This window comes from Barbus barbus (genome assembly GCF_936440315.1).
Source record: "Barbus barbus genome assembly, chromosome: 14".
Lineage (NCBI taxonomy): Eukaryota > Metazoa > Chordata > Actinopteri > Cypriniformes > Cyprinidae > Barbus > Barbus barbus.
In genome coordinates, this window is record NC_136742.1 from 3,098,621 (window position 1) to 3,119,477 (window position 20,857).

General features: G+C 38.2%; 1 protein-coding gene across 1 annotated transcript in view; it reads left to right on the plus strand.

Annotated features, from left to right (window-relative positions):
• Window positions 1–17,042, plus strand: part of map3k5 (mitogen-activated protein kinase kinase kinase 5) — a 54,950-nt gene extending 37,908 nt beyond the window's left edge. The window contains exons 11-30 of the mRNA XM_079434018.1: window positions 211–318; window positions 1,353–1,405; window positions 3,595–3,690; window positions 4,134–4,215; window positions 4,312–4,445; window positions 5,275–5,402; window positions 5,507–5,643; window positions 5,840–5,945; window positions 6,396–6,553; window positions 6,898–7,078; window positions 8,187–8,204; window positions 8,503–8,680; window positions 8,813–8,981; window positions 10,841–11,026; window positions 11,889–11,994; window positions 12,253–12,496; window positions 14,268–14,380; window positions 14,853–14,962; window positions 15,046–15,122; window positions 15,986–17,042. Coding sequence (XP_079290144.1) covers window positions 211–318; window positions 1,353–1,405; window positions 3,595–3,690; window positions 4,134–4,215; window positions 4,312–4,445; window positions 5,275–5,402; window positions 5,507–5,643; window positions 5,840–5,945; window positions 6,396–6,553; window positions 6,898–7,078; window positions 8,187–8,204; window positions 8,503–8,680; window positions 8,813–8,981; window positions 10,841–11,026; window positions 11,889–11,994; window positions 12,253–12,496; window positions 14,268–14,380; window positions 14,853–14,962; window positions 15,046–15,122; window positions 15,986–16,046 — 2,445 coding nt within the window. The 3' untranslated portion in view covers window positions 16,047–17,042. The remainder of the gene's footprint in view (window positions 1–210; window positions 319–1,352; window positions 1,406–3,594; window positions 3,691–4,133; window positions 4,216–4,311; window positions 4,446–5,274; window positions 5,403–5,506; window positions 5,644–5,839; window positions 5,946–6,395; window positions 6,554–6,897; window positions 7,079–8,186; window positions 8,205–8,502; window positions 8,681–8,812; window positions 8,982–10,840; window positions 11,027–11,888; window positions 11,995–12,252; window positions 12,497–14,267; window positions 14,381–14,852; window positions 14,963–15,045; window positions 15,123–15,985) is intronic.
• Window positions 17,043–20,857: the final 3,815 nt, after the last annotated feature.

Below are 20,857 nucleotides of genomic sequence, written 5' to 3' on the forward strand. Positions count from 1 at the left end.
TTAAGACACAAAAGTGATGTTCACATTTACATGCACTGTGTTGTTTCAGTGCATAGAAAACCCTGGAATAAACCCTTTTCGGATGTGCATGTAAACATAGTCAATTATTATTTTTTGTGCTGAGACACTGCATAATATTATTGGGCATTAATGTCATGTAAAGCATTGTCTATTATCAGAATTAATTTAGCTTGTTTTTGATGTGTGCAGGTATTGATATTGGAGCCCACTAAAGTGTACCAGCCATCTTACCTCTCAATCAACAAAGATGTGGAAGAGAACACACTATCCATCTGGCATGTGACCCCTGATGATAAAGTAATAAATAACTTACTATTTATCCATTGGTTCTTAAATTCAGATGTTCTTTTTTGGATTTGTTGACTTATTAAACCTCTAAATCCTTACAAATCCCAACATTACATTAAGTTCTGCACGTTTAAAAACATGACACTGTTCCATAGGTTTTATTTATTTTAAGTTTCTTCAGTATGGACATACTACAGTAGTCAACATATGAAGTGAATCAAAACCTTTCATCAGAGATGTCCTAAAACCTAAATGCATTCTTGTCTTAGGACAACTTTGATCCACTTCAAGTGTTGACTACTGTATATTCATTTTGATTGAACTGGTCTTAAAAAAAGCTCTTAAAATGTTCTTAACTTGGCAGATACTCTGTATCTCGCCTTTTTTAGTGTATTAATGTTTTTAAAAATATTAACAAAAAATATACTCAAGTGGGGCTGCTAAATGATGGGCCAGTACAGAATTAGCACTCAGCAACAGTGAAGTTTTGGCTGATTTTTCTACGTTTATTGCCATCCCCCTCCAGTCTAGCTGTAAACCTAAAACCTTTAGGTCCCAGGTTTACATTTGAAATATAACCATAAACCTAAAGCATAGTTTTAGACTTTCATTGCAAATTAAACAATAAACTTCAAACATAGTCCAAAACTTGTTACAGTTATAACTGTAAACTTAACCCATTGTCCCAAGGTTAAACTATAAACACAATCCCTAAATGTTACTATTAAATTTGTAAAGTTATACTAAGAAAAGTTGGAAAATGGTTGAAAAAGTTGAAGAGGTAGGAAGGCAACAAGATTTGTCTGAATGATTGTAATTCATGTAAATATGTTTTGAACAACCTTTTAACATTTAATTATATTTCTAGTGAGAAATTAGTATTGAAATGATGAAATATTTGCTTTATTTCACCAGCTGTGTTTATAGATTGCAGACTGCAAATGTTATGATGTTTTCAATGCTATCGGTCCTGTTGAACTTTGCTAATTTATGTCATTAGCATATCCGGATGAATGCAATTTCTCTCTCTCTCTCTGTTTTAGAGTAATGGGATCCACGAGTGGAATTTCAGTGCAGCATCAGTACGAGGTGTGAGGTAAATGCTGGCTTAATTTAACTTTATTTTTTAAGAAAATTCATGAACGGACTTCCTTCTACCTGAAGAAGGTGAGGTAAAAGATATATTTATATGTATAGTATGTAAATGCAGTTGAAGTCAAAACTTTACATACACCTTTCAGTACCGGAATACCGGAAGTGGCGCATTTCACGGACGAGAATCCATAAAACACATTATTAGACTATTTTCCAAGGCTGCATGATATATTAAACCCATTTAAAAATCATAATTAAGCATAATTGTGAATTCACAAATGCTATGATTTAATTAAATGATTATATGCGATGCAGTTCTAACACAGTATATGCTCTTTAATTATTTCCATGCGTGTAGGTTAAGCACGTGCGGCTCCACAGAAACTGTTATCATTTACATGTGGAGCGTCTCAAACTCATCTCTGCATGTTGTTGTGAGTTTGTGTTTATTATAACCTTCATCTGGGAACACAACGTGCACCATTTCATCAGATTTGTAAAGTAAATCATTTATAAATCTACACAAACACAGGAGAATACATCACGATTTCAAAATAAAAGCTCAAACCCTCACTCTGAGTTTACATGATTTGATGTCCACATATTCATTTAATTACAGTGTCTGTAGCATCTCTGTCCTAAAGAAATGGCCAAATATTAAAGATTAGGTGTACTTTTGAATTAAAGGGTGCTTGGTCAATATTAAACATGGATTAGATCGCGCAGTAATGTGTAAAAATAATCATCAGGCCGTCGGCGCCCCTGCAGGCCTTTGTTGTTATGCGTAATCTATATTAGTGAAGTGACATAATGCCAAGTACTCGGAATACTCCCATACTCAGAATTTGTGCTCTGCATTTAACCCATCCAACGTGCACACACACAGCAGTGAACACACACACCATGAACACACACACGGAGCAGTGGGCAGCCATTTATGCTGTGGCGCCCGGGGAGCAGTTGGGGGTTCGGTGTCTTGCTCAAGGGCACCTCAGTCGTGGTATTGAGGGTGGAGAGAGCGCTGGACATTCACTCCCCCCACCTACAATCCCTGCCGGCCCGAGACTCGAACCCGCAACCTTCCGATTACGAGTCCGACTCTCTAACCATTAGGCCACAACTTCCCCCAGTCCCCCAGTCCCCCAGCCCCCCAGCTCTATTGTTTATAATACAGTATGTATTTTAACAGCTTTGTTCAATAAAACCATTTGATTTCTTGCTTTTGATACTTTATTTTAACTAATTATTATTGCCTCATTGCTATTATATATGTATTTTAAGTCATTTTAAAAGCTATTGTTCACTTACATCTATTTTTATTACCACAAATAAATGTATTATAATTATAGGGCCCTATGAAATCTGTCTTATTTCCAAATTCATTTTTTTCCATTTTCAATTTTCTATACTGTTTTAATGGTTAAATAAAATTTGATTAATCAAAAACTCTGTCTAATTCATTGAGTTTTTCAGTTTTATCTGTACCAAATTCTGTTTTCCATTATTTTGTGGATTCCATTTCAATGGTTCCAATAAATTTTAATAATAAAAAGCATCTCCAATTAATACATTTTATATTTTAAAAAGTTTTTTTTTTTGTTTTTTTTTTCAGAAATTCTGCACATTTACATTTTTCACCTAAATAAATTCTGGTAAATACTCCTTTAAAAAGTGTTTTTTGATGATAATTTTATTATTAGACTAGAACACATGGCTATGTTGTCATTCTTACACTATAATACTGAACTTTGATTTCAGTGATTTGGACTGAGATGGACACTTGCTTCTTGCACTCTGTTGCACTTCACTTATGCTTTAAAAAAGGATTTCATAGACATTTGGATTTCATTTGGTTTAATAAAATATTCTTAAGTAAAATTTGTTTAGATTAGTCGATAAATTAGTCGATAGATTAATCGAAATAAAAAATAGTCGTTAGTGGCAGCCCTAAATTCAACTATTATTTGCTCTTGTGGACTATATGTAAACATCTTTTATGTGAAATATCTTATTCAGGTCAGTACTAAATAAACAATAGCATGCATTTTCTATGATCCCTCTTATTTTGGTCAAATAATTAACATTTTGCAGATTCTGAAAGGTGTATGTAAAGTTTTGACTTCAACTGTATATAGTAGAAATTTTCATTTAGAAAAGCATTTTTTAAGCTTCTTTTTTTTTGGCATTCAGCATCTCCAAATTTGATGAGCGCAGCTGTTTTCTGTATGTGGTGAACAACTCAGAAGACTTCCAAATCTATTTTTGCACAGAGATGCACTGCAAAAGGTATGTCATATGTGTGTTTTTGCAAATGCCTTTTTCCCCACATTTCATTTATTCTTGCTCACAGTGCCATAGACCCTTTAAGGACAGAAATTGCAGATTTGATTGTCTGCCAGACTTATTCTAAAAACTAGTAATGCAGAATAATCCTGTCTGCTACTAAAAGCATTAGACATTAGCAAATTATGAATTATTAGTGAATTATTTCCTTTCAGTCATGAGTGGGCAAGAGAAAGAGACAGTTACAAACTCATGCAATGAAAAAAACAAATATCTTATACTATGTGCAGGGAATACTATAATGAGGTCTAAAAGTTAATCACAGTGTGCATCTTAGTGTGTTTAAAGCATGAGCACCGTCATTTAATTAATTAGACTTTATTTGTTGTAAATCGTGATCATGTCAGTGTATGTGTCACGTGTCTGATGATGATCTCATTGCATAGGTTCTGTGATCTGGTAAACGCTCTCACTGAGGAGGCCTGGAAAGGCTCAGAAGAGAATGAGTGTGAATCCGAGGCTTTAGAGGTAAAATAATGATTGTTGCATACATTTGTTATATATAGTACTGAGCAACAGGGAGGTAAGACAGTGAGTGATTTGTGTGTTCTTGTGTGCTTGCAGTATGATTATGAATACGATGAGCATGGAGAGAGGGTGGTTCTGGGTAAGGGTACATTTGGGGTAGTCTATGCCGGTCGTGACCTCAGTAACCAAGTGCGCTTAGCCATCAAAGAGATTCCTGAACGGGACAGTAGGTGAGCAACTTTTCCTTTATTCCATTTTTCTTAAATTAAATTTAATTTCACTTTGAAATCAAATTCTTTTGGATAGGGATTTCTTACCATTTTGCCCTTCATTGAATACTATAACAAAAGGTACTTTTCTCATTGCATAGCCTGGTAAACTATCATGAAGACTTGCCACAATGTCATAATTATTATACCTGTGCTGTGCGGGTGGACGCTAGGTTGATTTAAAACATTAAAAAAAGTTATTTTAAATTGTATTTTGATTAGCAAACCTCAATATTTTAAGCATTCAGGGATGCCACTCCACTATATTCCAAAAAATATATAAAACAGTAAGTATCCTATGTCGAATCAATGCAGAATGCGATTTGTTCTATAAATGCACAATGTTACAATGAGAATGACATAATAGTGAATGAAAGTCAATTTCACAAGAAATAGCAGAGGAGCACAAAATCACTGGGCAGAGAATCTTCATTATGGCATACATCCGATGTAAAAAGTCTGATTACATTTTACTGTTGTCAAGCATAATTTCTAGTGTTGATGCTGGAGTTGTATGTGTGTGTGTGTGTGTGTGTGTGTGTGTAGTCGGCCAAATTTGTTTAGCCATTATGCTGTTATCCGTAAGAGCCCGAATGGCTCAGTTGGTAAAGCATCAGACTATTCATCTGAGGGTTTATACAGTTTATATATGATAGAAATGAATATACAATATTCATGTGTGTGCTTAGGAGGATATGATTAAGCAGATGAAAATAGAAAGAGGAAAAATGCATGCAATCGCACAGCAATAGTTAATCTAACAGCACATGTAACTGCTCTGTGTTGATAGATATTCACAGCCTCTGCATGAAGAAATCGCCCTGCATAAACACCTCAAGCACAAGAACATCGTGCAGTACCTCGGCTCCATCAGCGAAAACGGCTTCATCAAGATCTTCATGGAGCAGGTGCCTGGAGGTGAGACAGACTCGTCAGACCTTTATAGGTACACATCTTTAGGCCAAAATTCATCTGTTTTATTCAAAATGTAAAAAATATTTGTATATTTCTGTGAATCACAGGCAGCCTGTCAGCATTGCTCAGGTCAAAGTGGGGACCTCTAAAAAACAATGAACCAACTATCGGGTTCTACACCAAACAGATTCTGGAGGGTCTCAAATACCTGCATGACAACCAGATAGTTCACAGAGACATTAAGGTAATAACCCATTCATCATAAAATGAGGCATACACGTAAATGTTTTGAGAGCCTCGGCTGTACACATGCCATTAGCATTATTCGGCCTTTACATTACTGCATTATTTTGATCTCCTTCAGATTTCTTTGAGATTCTGAAATTGAGTGACTGATTAGCAGATATGATTGATGCAATTGCTACTTTCATGACCTACAGGGGGATAATGTCTTGATAAACACCTACAGTGGAGTTTTGAAAATCTCTGATTTTGGTACATCCAAACGTCTGGCCGGAATAAACCCCTCCACTGAAACCTTCACTGGTACTGAATGTATTATTTGTTTTGCCATGTATTTTTACTGGTCCTTTTGTCAGTAGCAAGTTGATGTTGCTTCTATAACACCGAAGGACACAACTATTAGATGTGACCATGGACCACAAAACCAGTCATAAGGGTCAATCTTTTTTTATCTGAAAGCTGAATAAATAAGATTTTCATTGATGTATGGTTTGGGATTGGACAATATTTGGCCAAGATACAACTATTAAAAATCTGTAATCTGAGGGTGCAAAAACATCAAAATATTGAGAAAATCACCTTGCTACTATTGCTACAAATATACCTGTATGACTGGTTTTGTGCTCCAGGGTTACATATGTGCTGCAGATTTGGTCGATTGATTTTGATTAATATCTTTAGAATCTTAAAAATATTCAGTAGTTACTATTATTAGCAGTTATTTATTTCTTCCATGCTGTTTGTGTATGTCAGGTACGTTACAGTACATGGCCCCTGAAATCATAGATAAAGGGCCCCGTGGGTACGGCAAGCCAGCAGACATCTGGTCTCTGGGCTGCACCATTATAGAAATGGCTACTGGGAAACCACCCTTCTATGAGCTGGGGGAACCACAAGCAGCAATGTTCAAGGTCAGTCATGATTACTTTGTCACCTGTCCTGAAGTAATCATTTGTGTTCAGTATGCCGAATATGCAGTCAATTTACCACAAATATTTTTGCACAAAATGTGCAAAACACGTTGCCTCATTCGCCATGCACTTTTAGTTTTTGTACTGTGTACTGAATTTGTGCTTTGTTAAACATAAATGTCATTTGAATGTAATTTGTTATTTAGTAGATTTTAAATGTTTTCTAAACCCACCAGGGCACACGGAAAATACACTTATCCTGCATTAGTAAATTGTGTTGGGTTCAGTTTGGTCCAGAGTTTTGAAAATGCATTTTAAGGATTGTGCTGGTGTATTTTGTCTAGGTTGGGATGTTTAAAATCCATCCGGAGATTCCTGACTCTATGTCCACTGAAGCTAAAGCATTTATCCTGCGCTGTTTCGAGCCTGATCCAGACAGCCGAGCCACGTCCAACGATCTTCTCACCCATGAATTCCTCACTGTTACATCACGCAAAAAACGATCAAAGAACAGCAGTTTCACAGGTGTGTGTGTGTGTGTGTGTGTGTCATATAGGCATTACTCCTCATACCAAGCAATAATTTCAGTTGGTAAATTCCATGGATAGGGATCAAGTTAAGGAATAAAAAGGAATCTATTAGATTAAACTCAGCAAAAAGAAATGCCATCTCACTTTTCAGCTGCTTTTATTTTTTTATTTTGAACATATCTCTCTTGACTGTTTCAGATTTTGACATAAACGGCTGAATTTTCAGATCATTTAATAAGCAATTGCAAAACATATTTACATGTCAGAGATTTCACATGCTTAATTTTCTCCCATTAGAAAATGTTACATTACTTTAAATTGTTACATCCAAAAAGTGACACCCAAAATCATTTAGACAACATGATGGGGGAACAAATAAATATTAATTTGATTACAGAATTTAGTATTTAATTACAGAATTTGTAAAAAAAAAAAAATTAATTACCAAACTTATTGAGATCAAATTACATTTTATTTATGGTAAAACCATTAAAGGTATAGTTCACCCAAAAGTGAAAATCGTGTCATCATTTACTCACCCTCAAGTAGCTCCAAACCTGTATGAATGTCTTTGTTCTGCCGAACACAAAGGAAGATATTCTGAAGAAAGTTTGTCACCAGGCTGTTTTGGGGCACCATTGACCTCCATAGTAGGAAAGAAAATCCCACATTCTTCAGAATATCTTCCTTTGTGTTCAGCAGGACAAAGACATTCATACAGGTTTGGAGATACTTGAGGCTGAGTAAATGACACAATATCTGGTCCCAATTTAATAGGCCAGAATGAGGGGCTAGTTCATTTAGGCTACTAATTTAACTTTAGTTTCGTTACTTTCAACTCTGTTACCAATTTTGGTGTATTTTTATTGTATTTATTTAATTTGATCAATTTAATATTTTAGTTTTAAAAGCCTATTTAATATTTATTGTTGAACTGAAAACACAGCAGAGTTTTGAACTTTTGTTCTTTGCTGAAAAAGAAAGAAAGAATATTGTTTCCATCACCATGCTGCCCCCCTTGTTTTATTATGGAAAGTGCAGGAAATATATATTTTTCCTCTCTGCTGCTTATTTTGTGAATTTTCCTCTCATCTTTTTTGCAGCTCTTACACCAGGACCTGGTGAGTCTTGTCTGTTTTGCATATAAGCAGTGTTAATATATTATACCTATTTTTTTTTTGTCTTTGATAAATTTCCTGTAAATTTAGTCAATATTTATATTCACATTTAGTCATGTTCAGCAATTTTACTGTTTTTTTTATATTTAAGTTTAGTCAATGTGCAAAAGATGCAAGGTTAACTGAAAATTATCATCGGTCATTTAGTTGAGCTTTTCTATGCCCAGAACTATGCTTTAGGAGAGTGTGTAATGCATAAATGACTGATATGAAGGGACATTATGCTGGTCATGTCTCGTAGAGTATCTGCGTAGCATATCTCTTCCCGTTCCCGTTGTGGTCGAGGACACCAGCAGCAGCAGTGAATATGGATCTGTCTCACCTGACAATGAGCTCTGCACAAACCCCTTCAACTTCAGACCCAGCACCAAGTGCTATAGTGAGAGAGAGGTCAAAGGTCATCGCTCCCTCTTCCTGAGGTCAGCAGAGAGTATGAAGATCCATTCTAGTGTAGATAATGCTCTATTATGTTGCTATGTACCATTTGTTTAGCATTGAGTGCATCTACTTGTAGTAAATCTGTAAATATACTCCTCCACACATTGCTGCAGTATTCCTGTGGAGAACTTTGAAGACCACAGCGCACCACCTTCCCCAGAAGAGAAGGACTCTGGTTTCTTCATGCTGAGGAAAGACAGTGAAAGGAGAGCGACTTTACACCGAATCCTGACTGAGGACAGAGAGAAAATAGTGCTTCACCTGCTAGAAACGCTTACACAGGTGAACCCGAAAACAACATCAACACTTGTGTGAATGACTGCAAAATGAGCCATAAGTGTTCTTTTAACACAAGCCTGGTGACAGGGACAGTTCAAGTCAGTAAAGATGATTCTAAACACATTTTCCAAATCACTGAACGGCACTATTAACTTTATTTAGCATGTCAGGGATGTTCTAATAGAAGTTTGACACTTTATACCAGTGGCGTAGCCAGAATTTTAATTTGGGGGGGACCGCTTTATATTACAGTAAGGCTATAATGTCAATATTAAATGTACACATTTTCAAGTGTTTGTGCGGCGTGTGGAAGCTGAATATCAGCGCGCTTATACTGCATGGCAGTAAAGCCTGGTTTATACTCGCGTCCGCACGAGCACGCGGCTCAAGTTACTGCCAGGGCTGCATTTCCCAAAAGCATCGTAAGCCTAAAGCTGGCCGCACACATCTTAACCGATTTTAAAACCATGGGAGACCACAGACATGAAGACAGTTCAACTGATTTTTAGTCTTATAATCCTCTGAACGCGCACACTAGATGATTAGACCAGACCGCGAGACCACACACTTGAAGATTGTAGGTATGATTTCATAGAGACTCGCGAGATCAAACGTGACTAGAGAAGAAACACAAATAGAGGACAATCGATATTGTCAGCTGGCTCTCTGTTTCACAGTGAAAAACAAAGTATACAAAAGAATATGGGTGATGTTCTCTGCTTTCACGGCATGTTTGTGGCTGCCAGGTTTCAGCTATAGAAGCACGCAACATCCGGTGAGTGACGCTTGCTCGCTCTCATGGGCTATCACGGGTATCACGTCAGAGGCAGCCCGATCTAGAGTCGTAAATATCAAACTCCGTCTCGATCGGGAGCAGATAAATAATCGTAATGACACGACACAATAGAAGATTTTTGGACAAAAAATCGCTTGCGACAAGCTGCAAATCGGGCCACACCCCCTGATCGTTCGGGGGGTGCAAATCGGCCTTAAAATCGGGCTTAAAATCCTCCAGCCTAAGAAGTTCGTAAAAACGATCTTACGACTGATCTTAATATTACGGTCTGTTTCCCAAAAGCATCGTATAAGATCAATCTTTATTGGGAAATCTGGCCCAGAGGAAAACTCGGACTGATTTAATTAAATTTTTAATATTATTTTGTTTATTTTTTCAGTATATTTATTGTGATTAACCTCCCGTTCTTGTTCACAGTATAATCACATTCAATCGTTGCACGCAATCACAGAGAATATAACTCGATTAAGATGATCAAACTCATCATTTTTAATTATCGTCTATGGGCAGGCGCGCTCATTTTTTCCAGGCGCGTCCGCCCTCATCGATATAAAACATTTCAACTTTTTCGCGGGTCTATGTTGCTTAGCAACGGCAGACGCCACTGGAGCGCAAGCTATAGAGCTGAAGGAGAAGCGATGCGCTTAGCGTTTTCCTCGTGTTTTTAGGCGCGACATGTGACCGGCCCCACGCTACTATTTGTGTCTTCAGCTTTTCGAATGCGAAGTATGATAAAGGCTTAAAAGTTGTTGTTTTTTTAAGCAAGTGGCTATGCCACTGCTTTATATGGTTAAATGTCATAATAAATTTGTAAAAACGTTTTGCTGAAAATTTCTTTAACATTTTCATTATATGGTAAAAAAAATGTATAAAAGCAATGAGATGCATTGTAAATGTTGTCACTCTGCTGCACATAATGATTATTTGAACTGGAATTACTTATTTAGTGTAACAGCAGATAAATAATTATTTTTAATACGATTGTGAGCGTGCAGTCCTACGAAATCTTGCCATTTTGCAGTTATTTTTTTTAAGTGCTTTGTGTCCCTTTTCTGTCTCAATACAGGGGTCTGAGGAGACCAGACTGAAATATCAGCATATCTCCACACTAGTTACAAGTCTGGGAGATTTTGTGAGGATGGCGGACAGAAAGATAATTGCCAGCACCCTCTCTCAGCTCAAACTAGAGCTTGACTTTGACAGCACAGCGATCAGCCAACTCCAGGTGGCGCTCTTCGGCTTCCAGGATGCAGTGAGTGTCTAGCCAAAGCCATCTGTTGAATTGCGGTCACAAATATTGCCTAAATTTCATAGTCAAAAAAACAGTCCGTCAGTAGTGTAGCGATGTATAAAGCACTGTTCACACAGACGTCACTTTCAAACCATGCAGCTTTCTGTCGGTTAGTGCAGCAAATTCACAAAATCTGAATGAAATCTGCATGGGGAGCATTTTCGCCCTTGTGCAAAACTCCCAATCGCACAGATTTGAAATTTCACAGAGGAACAGTAAATGTGATCGCACCTTAATTGACCCTTCGCTAAGACACCCCCCCCCCCCCCATAATTTTGTAAGACATTTAAACAATAAATACTGTTTTGTGGCTCTTTAATGTGTTGTGAGAGAACGTTGTAGCAACTCAGCAGCTCAGTTCAAGTGGCACGTGAACCCATCATCTTTTCATATTTACTGAAAGCATGAAATAAACATGAATAAACTTCAGAAGGTATTTTATTAAAACGGTGGAAAGATATCAGTACACACCATTTCTCAAGTTTAAGTCCACCCATGTTAATCTTCTCTCCTGGTTTGTTTGTCGGACAAAAATGGCGGATTCAGTGTTATGATTGGTCAGATCACCTGTCAATCAAGCTCCCTGTGAAGGGTCAATTGATAAAAATCCTGCCATAGTTTTTATTTTACTGCTTGCTGCATCTGAAATTATCACATTATGGAATTAAAATGTGTTGCGAATGCCATTTTATGTAGACTTGAAAAACTCAATAATGACGCTTTTCCCTGAAGTTCGAATTTAAATGTGACTCTTCAATAAAACTCCTAAAGTTTATTATAGAAAACAGGAATAGTTATGGCCCAACATTTTGTGTTTCTCCAGGTAAATAAAGTCCTGCATAACCACAACATAAAGCCGCACTGGATGTTTGCCCTGGATAACATCATTCGAAAGGCTGTACAGACTTCCATCATCATATTAGTACCTGGTAAACAGCAACAGTTTCTACTTAAAACAGTCCATTTTCTTGGCTGCTGTTCATTTATGGCAAGGAATTTGAAGGCCCCCAGTGCTGCGCAATTTGGATGTCCCCTTATTTAACACAACTGAATTGACTCTTCGGCTTACTGGTGATGTGCTCCATGATCTGACCTGGTTGTGTTCAGTAAATGACATATCCAAAATGTGCAACCCTGGGGAGGCTCCAGGAACCGTTCATGTGATGTGTTTGTTTGTTCACTCTCAGAATTGCGGCCACACTTCACGCTGGCATCTGAGAGCGACCACGCTGATCAAGAGGACATTGATGATGACACGGTTCCTCAGGGGAACGCTGCCCTTAAGGATATAGTGCCACCTGTCGCTCATCATGACGACACTGTGGCCACATCTGGAGTGAGCACGCTCAGTTCAACAGTTTCCCATGAGTCTCAGAGCGCTCAGCGATCAATCAGCATGCAGCTGGGTCGCATGAAGCTAGAAACCAAGAGGTAAGTGGTGTTGTGGTGTTTTATCTGCAGCTCTTATGTACAGTATTGGGTGTATTTGTACGCATGCGGATGATAGTGATAGACTCTGATGATCTGTAATGAATAATGTCAGTCAGCAAATAAGACTCCTGACCGCGATGTTGTGTAGGGGTTAGTTTTACTTTTTGTAGTGTGACGAGTCGGCTGCCTCCCCCCTTATCATCATCACCACCCCGTCCCGTATTCGCCGCCCTTCACCAGGCTCCCGACGGGAGTGGGTGTGTGAGAGAGGAGGGGCGCTGAAACAGCCAGGGCTGACGGCGTGTGATGAGGCGCACCTGATGTGAATAGAGCCTCATCACCGCCGCCGTTTAAATGCCGAGCGCGCCTCTCCTCGGGAGACCGGTCTCTTCCCCGTGCATGCACGCTGGTGTCCTCGTGGGCCCAGGAAGGGCGCGTCAAGTAGGAAGACTGCCGCACCCGTTACGGCTGACGGGCCAGGATGCCGGGCCGTTTAATCCCCCAGAAGCTACCCCAAGGAGTAGGACGAAGCCGCTCGAGAGAAGCCGCCGCCACTCGCTCCCGGACCCGAGAGGGGAGCGTGTGCGGCCACCAGACTCCGCCCCTTCCCTGGACCCTTCCCTCCTGAACACTGCCCTCCTTCACGTACCCCGCAGCACGACGAGGGCACCAGATCCCCTGTTTATTTTGGACACTTTTTCGCTTTGGACACTATTTTGATTATTATTGTTTAATAAAAACCTCTCCGAGGCCTGACGCCACACCCACTGTGTCTGTCGTATGCTCCTCCCGCCACAATATATAATTAAAGTGAATGGTTAATGGGTCTGTCACACCCCAAGAATGTCATAAAAACACCATAAAGTGTCACATAGATTGTCCATATAACTCCTGCGTTATTCCGGGTATTTTGAAGTAATTCGATAGCTATGTGTGAAGAACAGACCCAGACCCCAGTCCTTATTCCACTGTAGCTCTCAAACCTAGCTCTCGCTTCCACGATATTAAACACAGATAATCTGTTGATTTATTTCTTAAGAATAAAACCAAAAGCCTACAATTTTTTTTTTTTTAAATATTTGGTTTAATTTTGGCCCCCGAGCAATGGTAGAGCAGTTAAATATTCTTCTGGAGTACACAAATTCACTCTGAACATGCGCCCCTTTCATACAGAGATTCTGGAAAAGTGCTGAGAAAATTGTTCTGGTAATCTGGGGATTTTGCTCATTCACACAGATCCCGAATAATCCCATAAAGATGAAAGTGGCATTGTTCCCATAAAGACTATGTGAAATCTAATGTATTTATTGAGTAGCCCTGCTCATTCATTTTTATGTTGTTCTCTCGTAAACAACTGCATTGTTTATGTTATCGGTCAAATAGTGGCAGAAACAAATGTTGTCACTCTGGCTCGCGTTCAAACACACATTTCTGGGAATGTCCTGAGCCTTGGAGCGAATTCTCCGGCATTCTGGTTTGCGTTCACTCTAAACGCTATTCTGAGTTTGCAGTCAGTTACAACACCCGTGGTTAAAACATTGACAAAACAATTACTATTTGCAGAAATTGCTCAACGAGTGCTATATAAACATACAAACAAATATAAGCCATTTATGTCGACATCGCCCCCCTGTATAGATTAGTATGCACAGAGCACTCAGAACACTTGTGTGTTTATTAGCTTTAAGTCATACATTTAACCACTCTAGCCAAATTACGTCATGATCTAAAGTTTTAGACTTACTCATAACTGTTGGTTTGTGTGCTCTAGGCTGTTGGATGAATTAATAGAGAAGGAGAGAGAGTATCAGGCCATCTTACAGCAAGTGCTGGAGGAGAGAGAACAAGAGATCAAACTATTGAAGTGTCGATCCAGGCCTGCCGGTGAGTCTAATATGCACACACACACACACACATGCTTTTCAAGCTCCAGACTGCAACCAAAAAGATCGAAGAGAGAAAAGACAAACCGTCTTGAATATCAATGACCTGTGAGCATCAACATAAAAAACTGTTAGGTGGTGCTCACAAATATGTGATACTGCTCTGTGGTACTGTGCTGTAGAAATCATATACATGAGCAGCTTTCGTGAGAAATTATTCGACAAACACAGACTGCCTGCCTCCATTGTCTTAACTAATTTCAAGTTAATCAGAAAAAAACATTGTAAATGATCATCATAAATAACAATCATCTTTGTGATGTGACTTTGCATTTGCAGAGAAAATATCTAGAATTAGAGGGTTGTTTTTCATTTCTGTATTTTGTATTTCACCTCTTGCTATGTATTTTCAGTATTACACTTTCAAAATGAACACCACAGTCCAAGCCTGTGTTTCACTGTGTTTATGGCAGATGTTCCTGCACAGTTTATGAGCACAAGTAGTTCATTTGAACGAGAGGGAGACCAGGAGCTTCTGGAATGGCTGAAACACCACGGGGCGGGTGCAGATTCCATAGAGAGGGTAATAACTCAATTTGGTCACCAAACATTGTACATAAAAGTTGTTCTGTATGTATAAAGGAATATTTTTTGTCCGTATCACAGATTATAGCTGAAGATTATAGTCTTGATGACATCCTTCATTATGTCACAAGAGATGACTTGAAGAATTTGAGATTAAGGTGCGTGAACATTATAATTTTTTTTAAGCTTATGTTTACTACAACTTCTCAAAAACTGCCAAGAACATTTATAGGTTCTATTTCTAATATTCAGTACACTACTGTTCAGAAAGTTAGGATGAGTAAAATTGTCTTTGTTTTTAAAATATGATTTAACTAGGATGCATTTATTTGAGTTCTGTCAAATGATTAATCGCATCCATTGTTTACATAATAAATGTGTGTTTACTGTGTATATTATATATATATATACACACACAAATGTATGTAAATATTTAAGAAACATTTTATGTTTACATATATATATTTATATATACACACACACACACACTTAAATACATGTAAATATTTATACTTTATATACTTTAAGTGTATACTTAAAAAATATACACAGAACACACACATATATTATGTAAACAAAAACGTTTATTTTGGATGTTTGACAGCACTAATTTATTTAAAAAAACTAATATTGTGAAATACAAGTAGTTACAATAACTGTTTTAATACATTTGACAGACACACAAACCTTTTCTATTGAATAAATCTAAACGAACCCAAACTACTAAGAGTGTTATATTCTGTCATTTGTGTATTGGATTCCATTTCTTTGTAAATAAATTGTGTAGTTTTTATATTTCATGATGATAAAGTTCTCGGGAAATATTCTCAGTGGCACACTCTTAATAAATATTTTTATAATTAAATGGAAATTTGAAAGGAACTATTCAATGTTGTAGTGCTGCTGTGGTTTTGTGAAGCTAGCATTATTTACATTTGCTCCAGGATTATTGCATTTCTCTGCTATGCACAGTCAATAAAACAGTTTATTCTGTTGTTTTTTTCTTGTCTTGTGTTTCCAGAGGTGGAGTCCTGTGTAAACTCTGGAGCGCTATCTCCGAGCACAGAAAGAAGCCAGGCTGAAGACGATAGCCATCCAGACCCTGCTTACGTTTGAGACATAACCAAATATTTAATGGCATCGATTCAAGTCTTTGTGATAATTCATATCACATGTAAATACGTGTTTTACCTTTTTTATTCATCTGTGAAATTTCAGTTGTACAAGTGACTATAAATTAACTGTTGAAGATCCACAAATTTGATATTTGAGCGCTGTTACGACATCTTTATACAGGAAGCTTGTTTTATTTTTGATATTTGTTTACAGAAACATGTCTTGACCTGCCTGAGAACCTTTTTCAGACCAAATCCCTTCTCCTTTCAGAAAAAGACACTGAAACTAAACACATGAGTCTGTGTGTGTATGTTTTATATATTTTTCATGTATCATTATAAGGTATATTGTCAGATAATATACCTTTTTTTTAATCAAAGCTAGTTATATTTACTTATATTCTGAATTACAGCTATGAAGAAACACAATAACTAATCAAATTGTACTGTGTTCCCACATATTTGGGATGACGAATGAATAAACCGCCTCTGAAATTGTTTATAAATTTCCTCAGAGGTACTTTCCTGAGATAATAAATAAACTGCACTATGTTTCGCTATCCAGAAGCACAGAGAATATATCACAATTGTGCACTTTTGTCTATTTATTTCACACAAACCTCCAGGACCTTTTTAAATTTTGGAAAATTGCCATTGGCAACTGTTGAAATTGATGGCACTGCAAGTTTCTAATAAAATTGAAAAACATAAATACACATCTAATGACTTAATACGGTCATTTCAGTGATTATTTATTTTTTTAGTCAGTGCTAGGTCATTGGGGGGAAAAACGCTTGGTTTATATATTTATATATGCATATACAGGGCTATGTAATGTGACAATCATGTAATAAGTTGGAAATCTGTGGTAAATGTTTGCATGATCAGTGTTTTCCTTCTAACTCTTTTGTGCTGATTTTAACTTCACTTTTGAAGCAAATAAAAAACTTTGAATTTTTTTTTTAATTCTTCTTATTTCCAGCTAACATAACAGTGTTATTACATTTACGCTTGTCATATGTGTGTAGATATGTCAATGTAAGAATGCGTCTATTGATTGCTAGGAATTCATGGCCACTACTGCCTCACCCCCTTTTCTTTGTTTTGTGAAACAAAAGACCTTTTGAAGAACTTTGGAGTTTAAACAACATAAGACTCTTGAAGAAGTCTTCAAAATGTCTTCTTTTATGTTCCACAGAAAAATAAATCAAATAAATTCATACGGTTTTGTCATGACATGAAGGTGACGTGAGAGTAAATGATGACAGAATTTTCGTTTTTGGATTTAACACCCAAAAGACAACATAATATACGTCACCACAAAGCTTGGAAGGCCTTTTTGCCAATAGAATGCACACCACCAAACAGTGACATCCCTAAGTTTTCTTGGTCCCCTGTACAGTTTAATACGTTGGGCCCCCAATGCCTCTGTGCCCCTGTAGTCAGTCCCCCCAATTTTGGCTGTTGAATCCATTAAGTGCATCATTGTCTTTGACATTGTTTGTTCTCAAACTTTTAAAAACCAAGTACCACGTCTGATTGAATCAGAACATCCTAGCTACAACAGTCACCTGGAACATCTTATTTTTCTTCATTCACATCAAAAAGGGTCCTCTAGGTGAAAATCAAAAGTTTAATGTCTTGAAAAGTAACAACACATTATTATGCATCCTGTCTCACAAAGCGTGTACGAGTTACTGCCAAACTCTTTAGCACATAGAAAGATACGCTGGAGATAGAACTGGCTGTAAGACTCTGACAGTTCATGTTCCTCTCCATCGATGGACACAATATTAATTGTGGTGTCTTGGGGCAGCACTTTGGCCTCAGCCCACCCCATCTGCAACACACACCAAAAAAAAAAGAAGCAAACTGTCCAATAAACATATACTTCCTTGCTCCAAGGAAACACTGTAACCTTTCAAGGGTACTATATATAATGCCTTGCGAAAGTATTCATACCCCTTCATTTTTTTCACGTTTTATATTGCTGCCTTATGTTAAACTGCTTTAAATTACTTTTTTCCACATCAATCTACACTCCATACACTATAATGGTAAAGCAAAAAAAAAAAAAAAAGTTTTTGACATCTTTGCAAATTTATTAAAAAATAACGTAAATTATTTCAATTGCATAATTACTCATACCCTTATCTGGGACAGTTGGAATTTAGCTCAGGAGCATTCATATTGCTTGTAGGTGTTACTAGGCTTTGAGTGACGGTAACCTGTGGCAAATTCAATTGAATGGGTATGATTTGGAAAGGCACACACGTCTTAATAAAAGGTCCAACAGCTGATAATGCATATTAGAGAAAAAAACCAAGCCCTGGGGTCAAAAGAACTGTCTGTAGAGCTCAGAAACAGGTTTGCGTCAAGCCACACACATAAAAATTCTGCTTCATTGAAGGTTCACAGAAGCATTTAGTCTCTGTTATCCTTAATGGAAGAAGTCTGAAACAACCAGGATTCTTCTTAGAGCTGGCCTCCTGGCCAAACTGAGCAATTGATGGAGAAGGGCTTTGACTAGACTGGTGACCAAGAACCTGATGGTCACTCTAGTTGAGCTCCATGATCATATGTGGAGATAGGAGAAACCTACAGAAGGACAAACATCACTGCAACACTCCACTGATCTGGGCTTTATGACGGTGTGGCCAAACTCAATCCTCTCCTCAGTGAAGACAAAAGAAAACACACTTGGAATTTACAAAATAAACACCTAAAGGATCCTCAGACTCTGAGAAACAAGACTCTCTGGTCTGATGAACCTCAATTCTAAATCATGTTTGAAGGGAACCAGCTCTGCTCATGACCTGCAGAGTACCATCCCAAAAGTAAAGTGTGCTGGTAGCAGCCTCATGCTGTGGGGCTGTTTTTCAGTGGCAGGGACTGAGGGACTCGTCAGAGTAGAAGAAAAGCTCAATGCACCAAAATATTGAGATAGCCTTAATGAAAACCCAGTCCAGAGCATTCAGAACCTCAGACTGGGCAGAAGGTTCCCCTTCCAACAGGACAATGACCCTAAGCACACAGCAAGAGTGGCTTATACACAACTCTGTGAATGAGTGGCTCAGCTACAGCCTGGGATTAAACCTGGTTAAATATTTCTGGAGAAACCTGAAAATGTGCATCTGCCCCCATCCAACCTGACAGAGCTTGAGAGGTGAAGAGGTGAGGAGACGAATGGCAGATAATTGCCGAATGCTGATGAGCAAAGCTTGTCGTATCAAACCTAAAAAACTTGAGGCTGTAAAGGTGCTTCAGCTAAATATTTAGTTAAGGATATGAATACTTATGCAATGTACATATTTCAGTTTTGTTATTTTTAATTAATTTACGAAGTTGTGACAATTCTGTTTTTGCTCTGTCAGTATGGTGTATCGAGTGCAGACTGATGTAGAAAAAAAAATAAAGGGGTATGAATACATTCGCAAGGCACTGTATACACTCACCTAAAGGATTATTAGGAACACCATACTAATACTGTGTTTGACCCCCTTTCGCCTTCAGAACTGCTTTAATTCTACGTGGCATTGATTCAACAAGGTGCTGAAAGCATTCTTTAGAAATGTTGGCCCATATTGATAGGATAGCATCTTGCAGTTGATGGAGATTTGTGGGATGCACATCCAGGGCACGAAGCTCCCGTTCCACCACATCCCAAAGATGCTCTATTGGGTTGAGATCTGGTGACTGTGGGGGCCATTTTAGTACAGTGAACTCATTGTCATGTTCAAGAAACCAATTTGAAATGATTCGAGCTTTGTGACATGGTGCATTATCCTGCTGGAAGTAGCCATCAGAGGATGGGTACATGGTGGTCATAAAGGGATGGACATGGTCAGAAACAATGCTCAGGTAGGCCGTGGCATTTAAACGATGCCCAATTGGCACTAAGGGGCCTAAAGTGAGCCAAGAAAACATCCCCCACACCATTACACCACCACCACCAGCCTGCACAGTGGTAACAAGGCATGATGGATCCATGTTCTCATTCTGTTTACGCCAAATTCTGACTCTACCATCTGAATATCTCAACAGAAATCGAGACTCATTAGACCAGGCAACATTTTTCCAGTCTTCAACCGTCCAATTTTGGTGAGCTCGTGCAAATTGTAGCCTCTTTTTCCTATTTGTAGTGGAGATGAGTGGTACCCGGTGGGGTCTTCTGCTGTTGTAGCCCATCCGCCTCAAGGTTGTGCGTGTTGTGGCTTCACAAATGCTTTGCTGCATACCTCGGTTGTAACGAGTGGTTATTTCAGTCAAAGTTGCTCTTCTATCAGCTTGAATCAGTCGGCCCATTCTCCTCTGACCTCTAGCATCAACAAGGCACTTTCGCCCACAGGACTGCCGCATACTGGATGTTTTTCCCTTTTCACACCATTCTTTGTAAACCCTAGAAATGGTTGTGCGTGAAAATCCCAGTAACTGAGCAGATTGTGAAATACTCAGACCGGCCCGTCTGGCACCAACAACCATGCCACGCTCAAAATTGCTTAAATCACCTTTTTTTCCCATTCTGACATTCAGTTTGGAGTTCAGGAGATTGTCTTGACCAGGACCACACCCCTAAATGCATTGAAGCAACTGCCATGTGATTGGTTGATTAGATAATTCCATTAATGAGAAATTGAACAGGTGTTCCTAATAATCCTTTAGGTGAGTGTATATATTAGAAACTTGTATATAATGTGGTGTGTTGGAGCTAAACTCAGGATAGTGGACCTCCAGGAACAGGACTGGACACCACTGACCTGTCATGTCTCCGCATACAG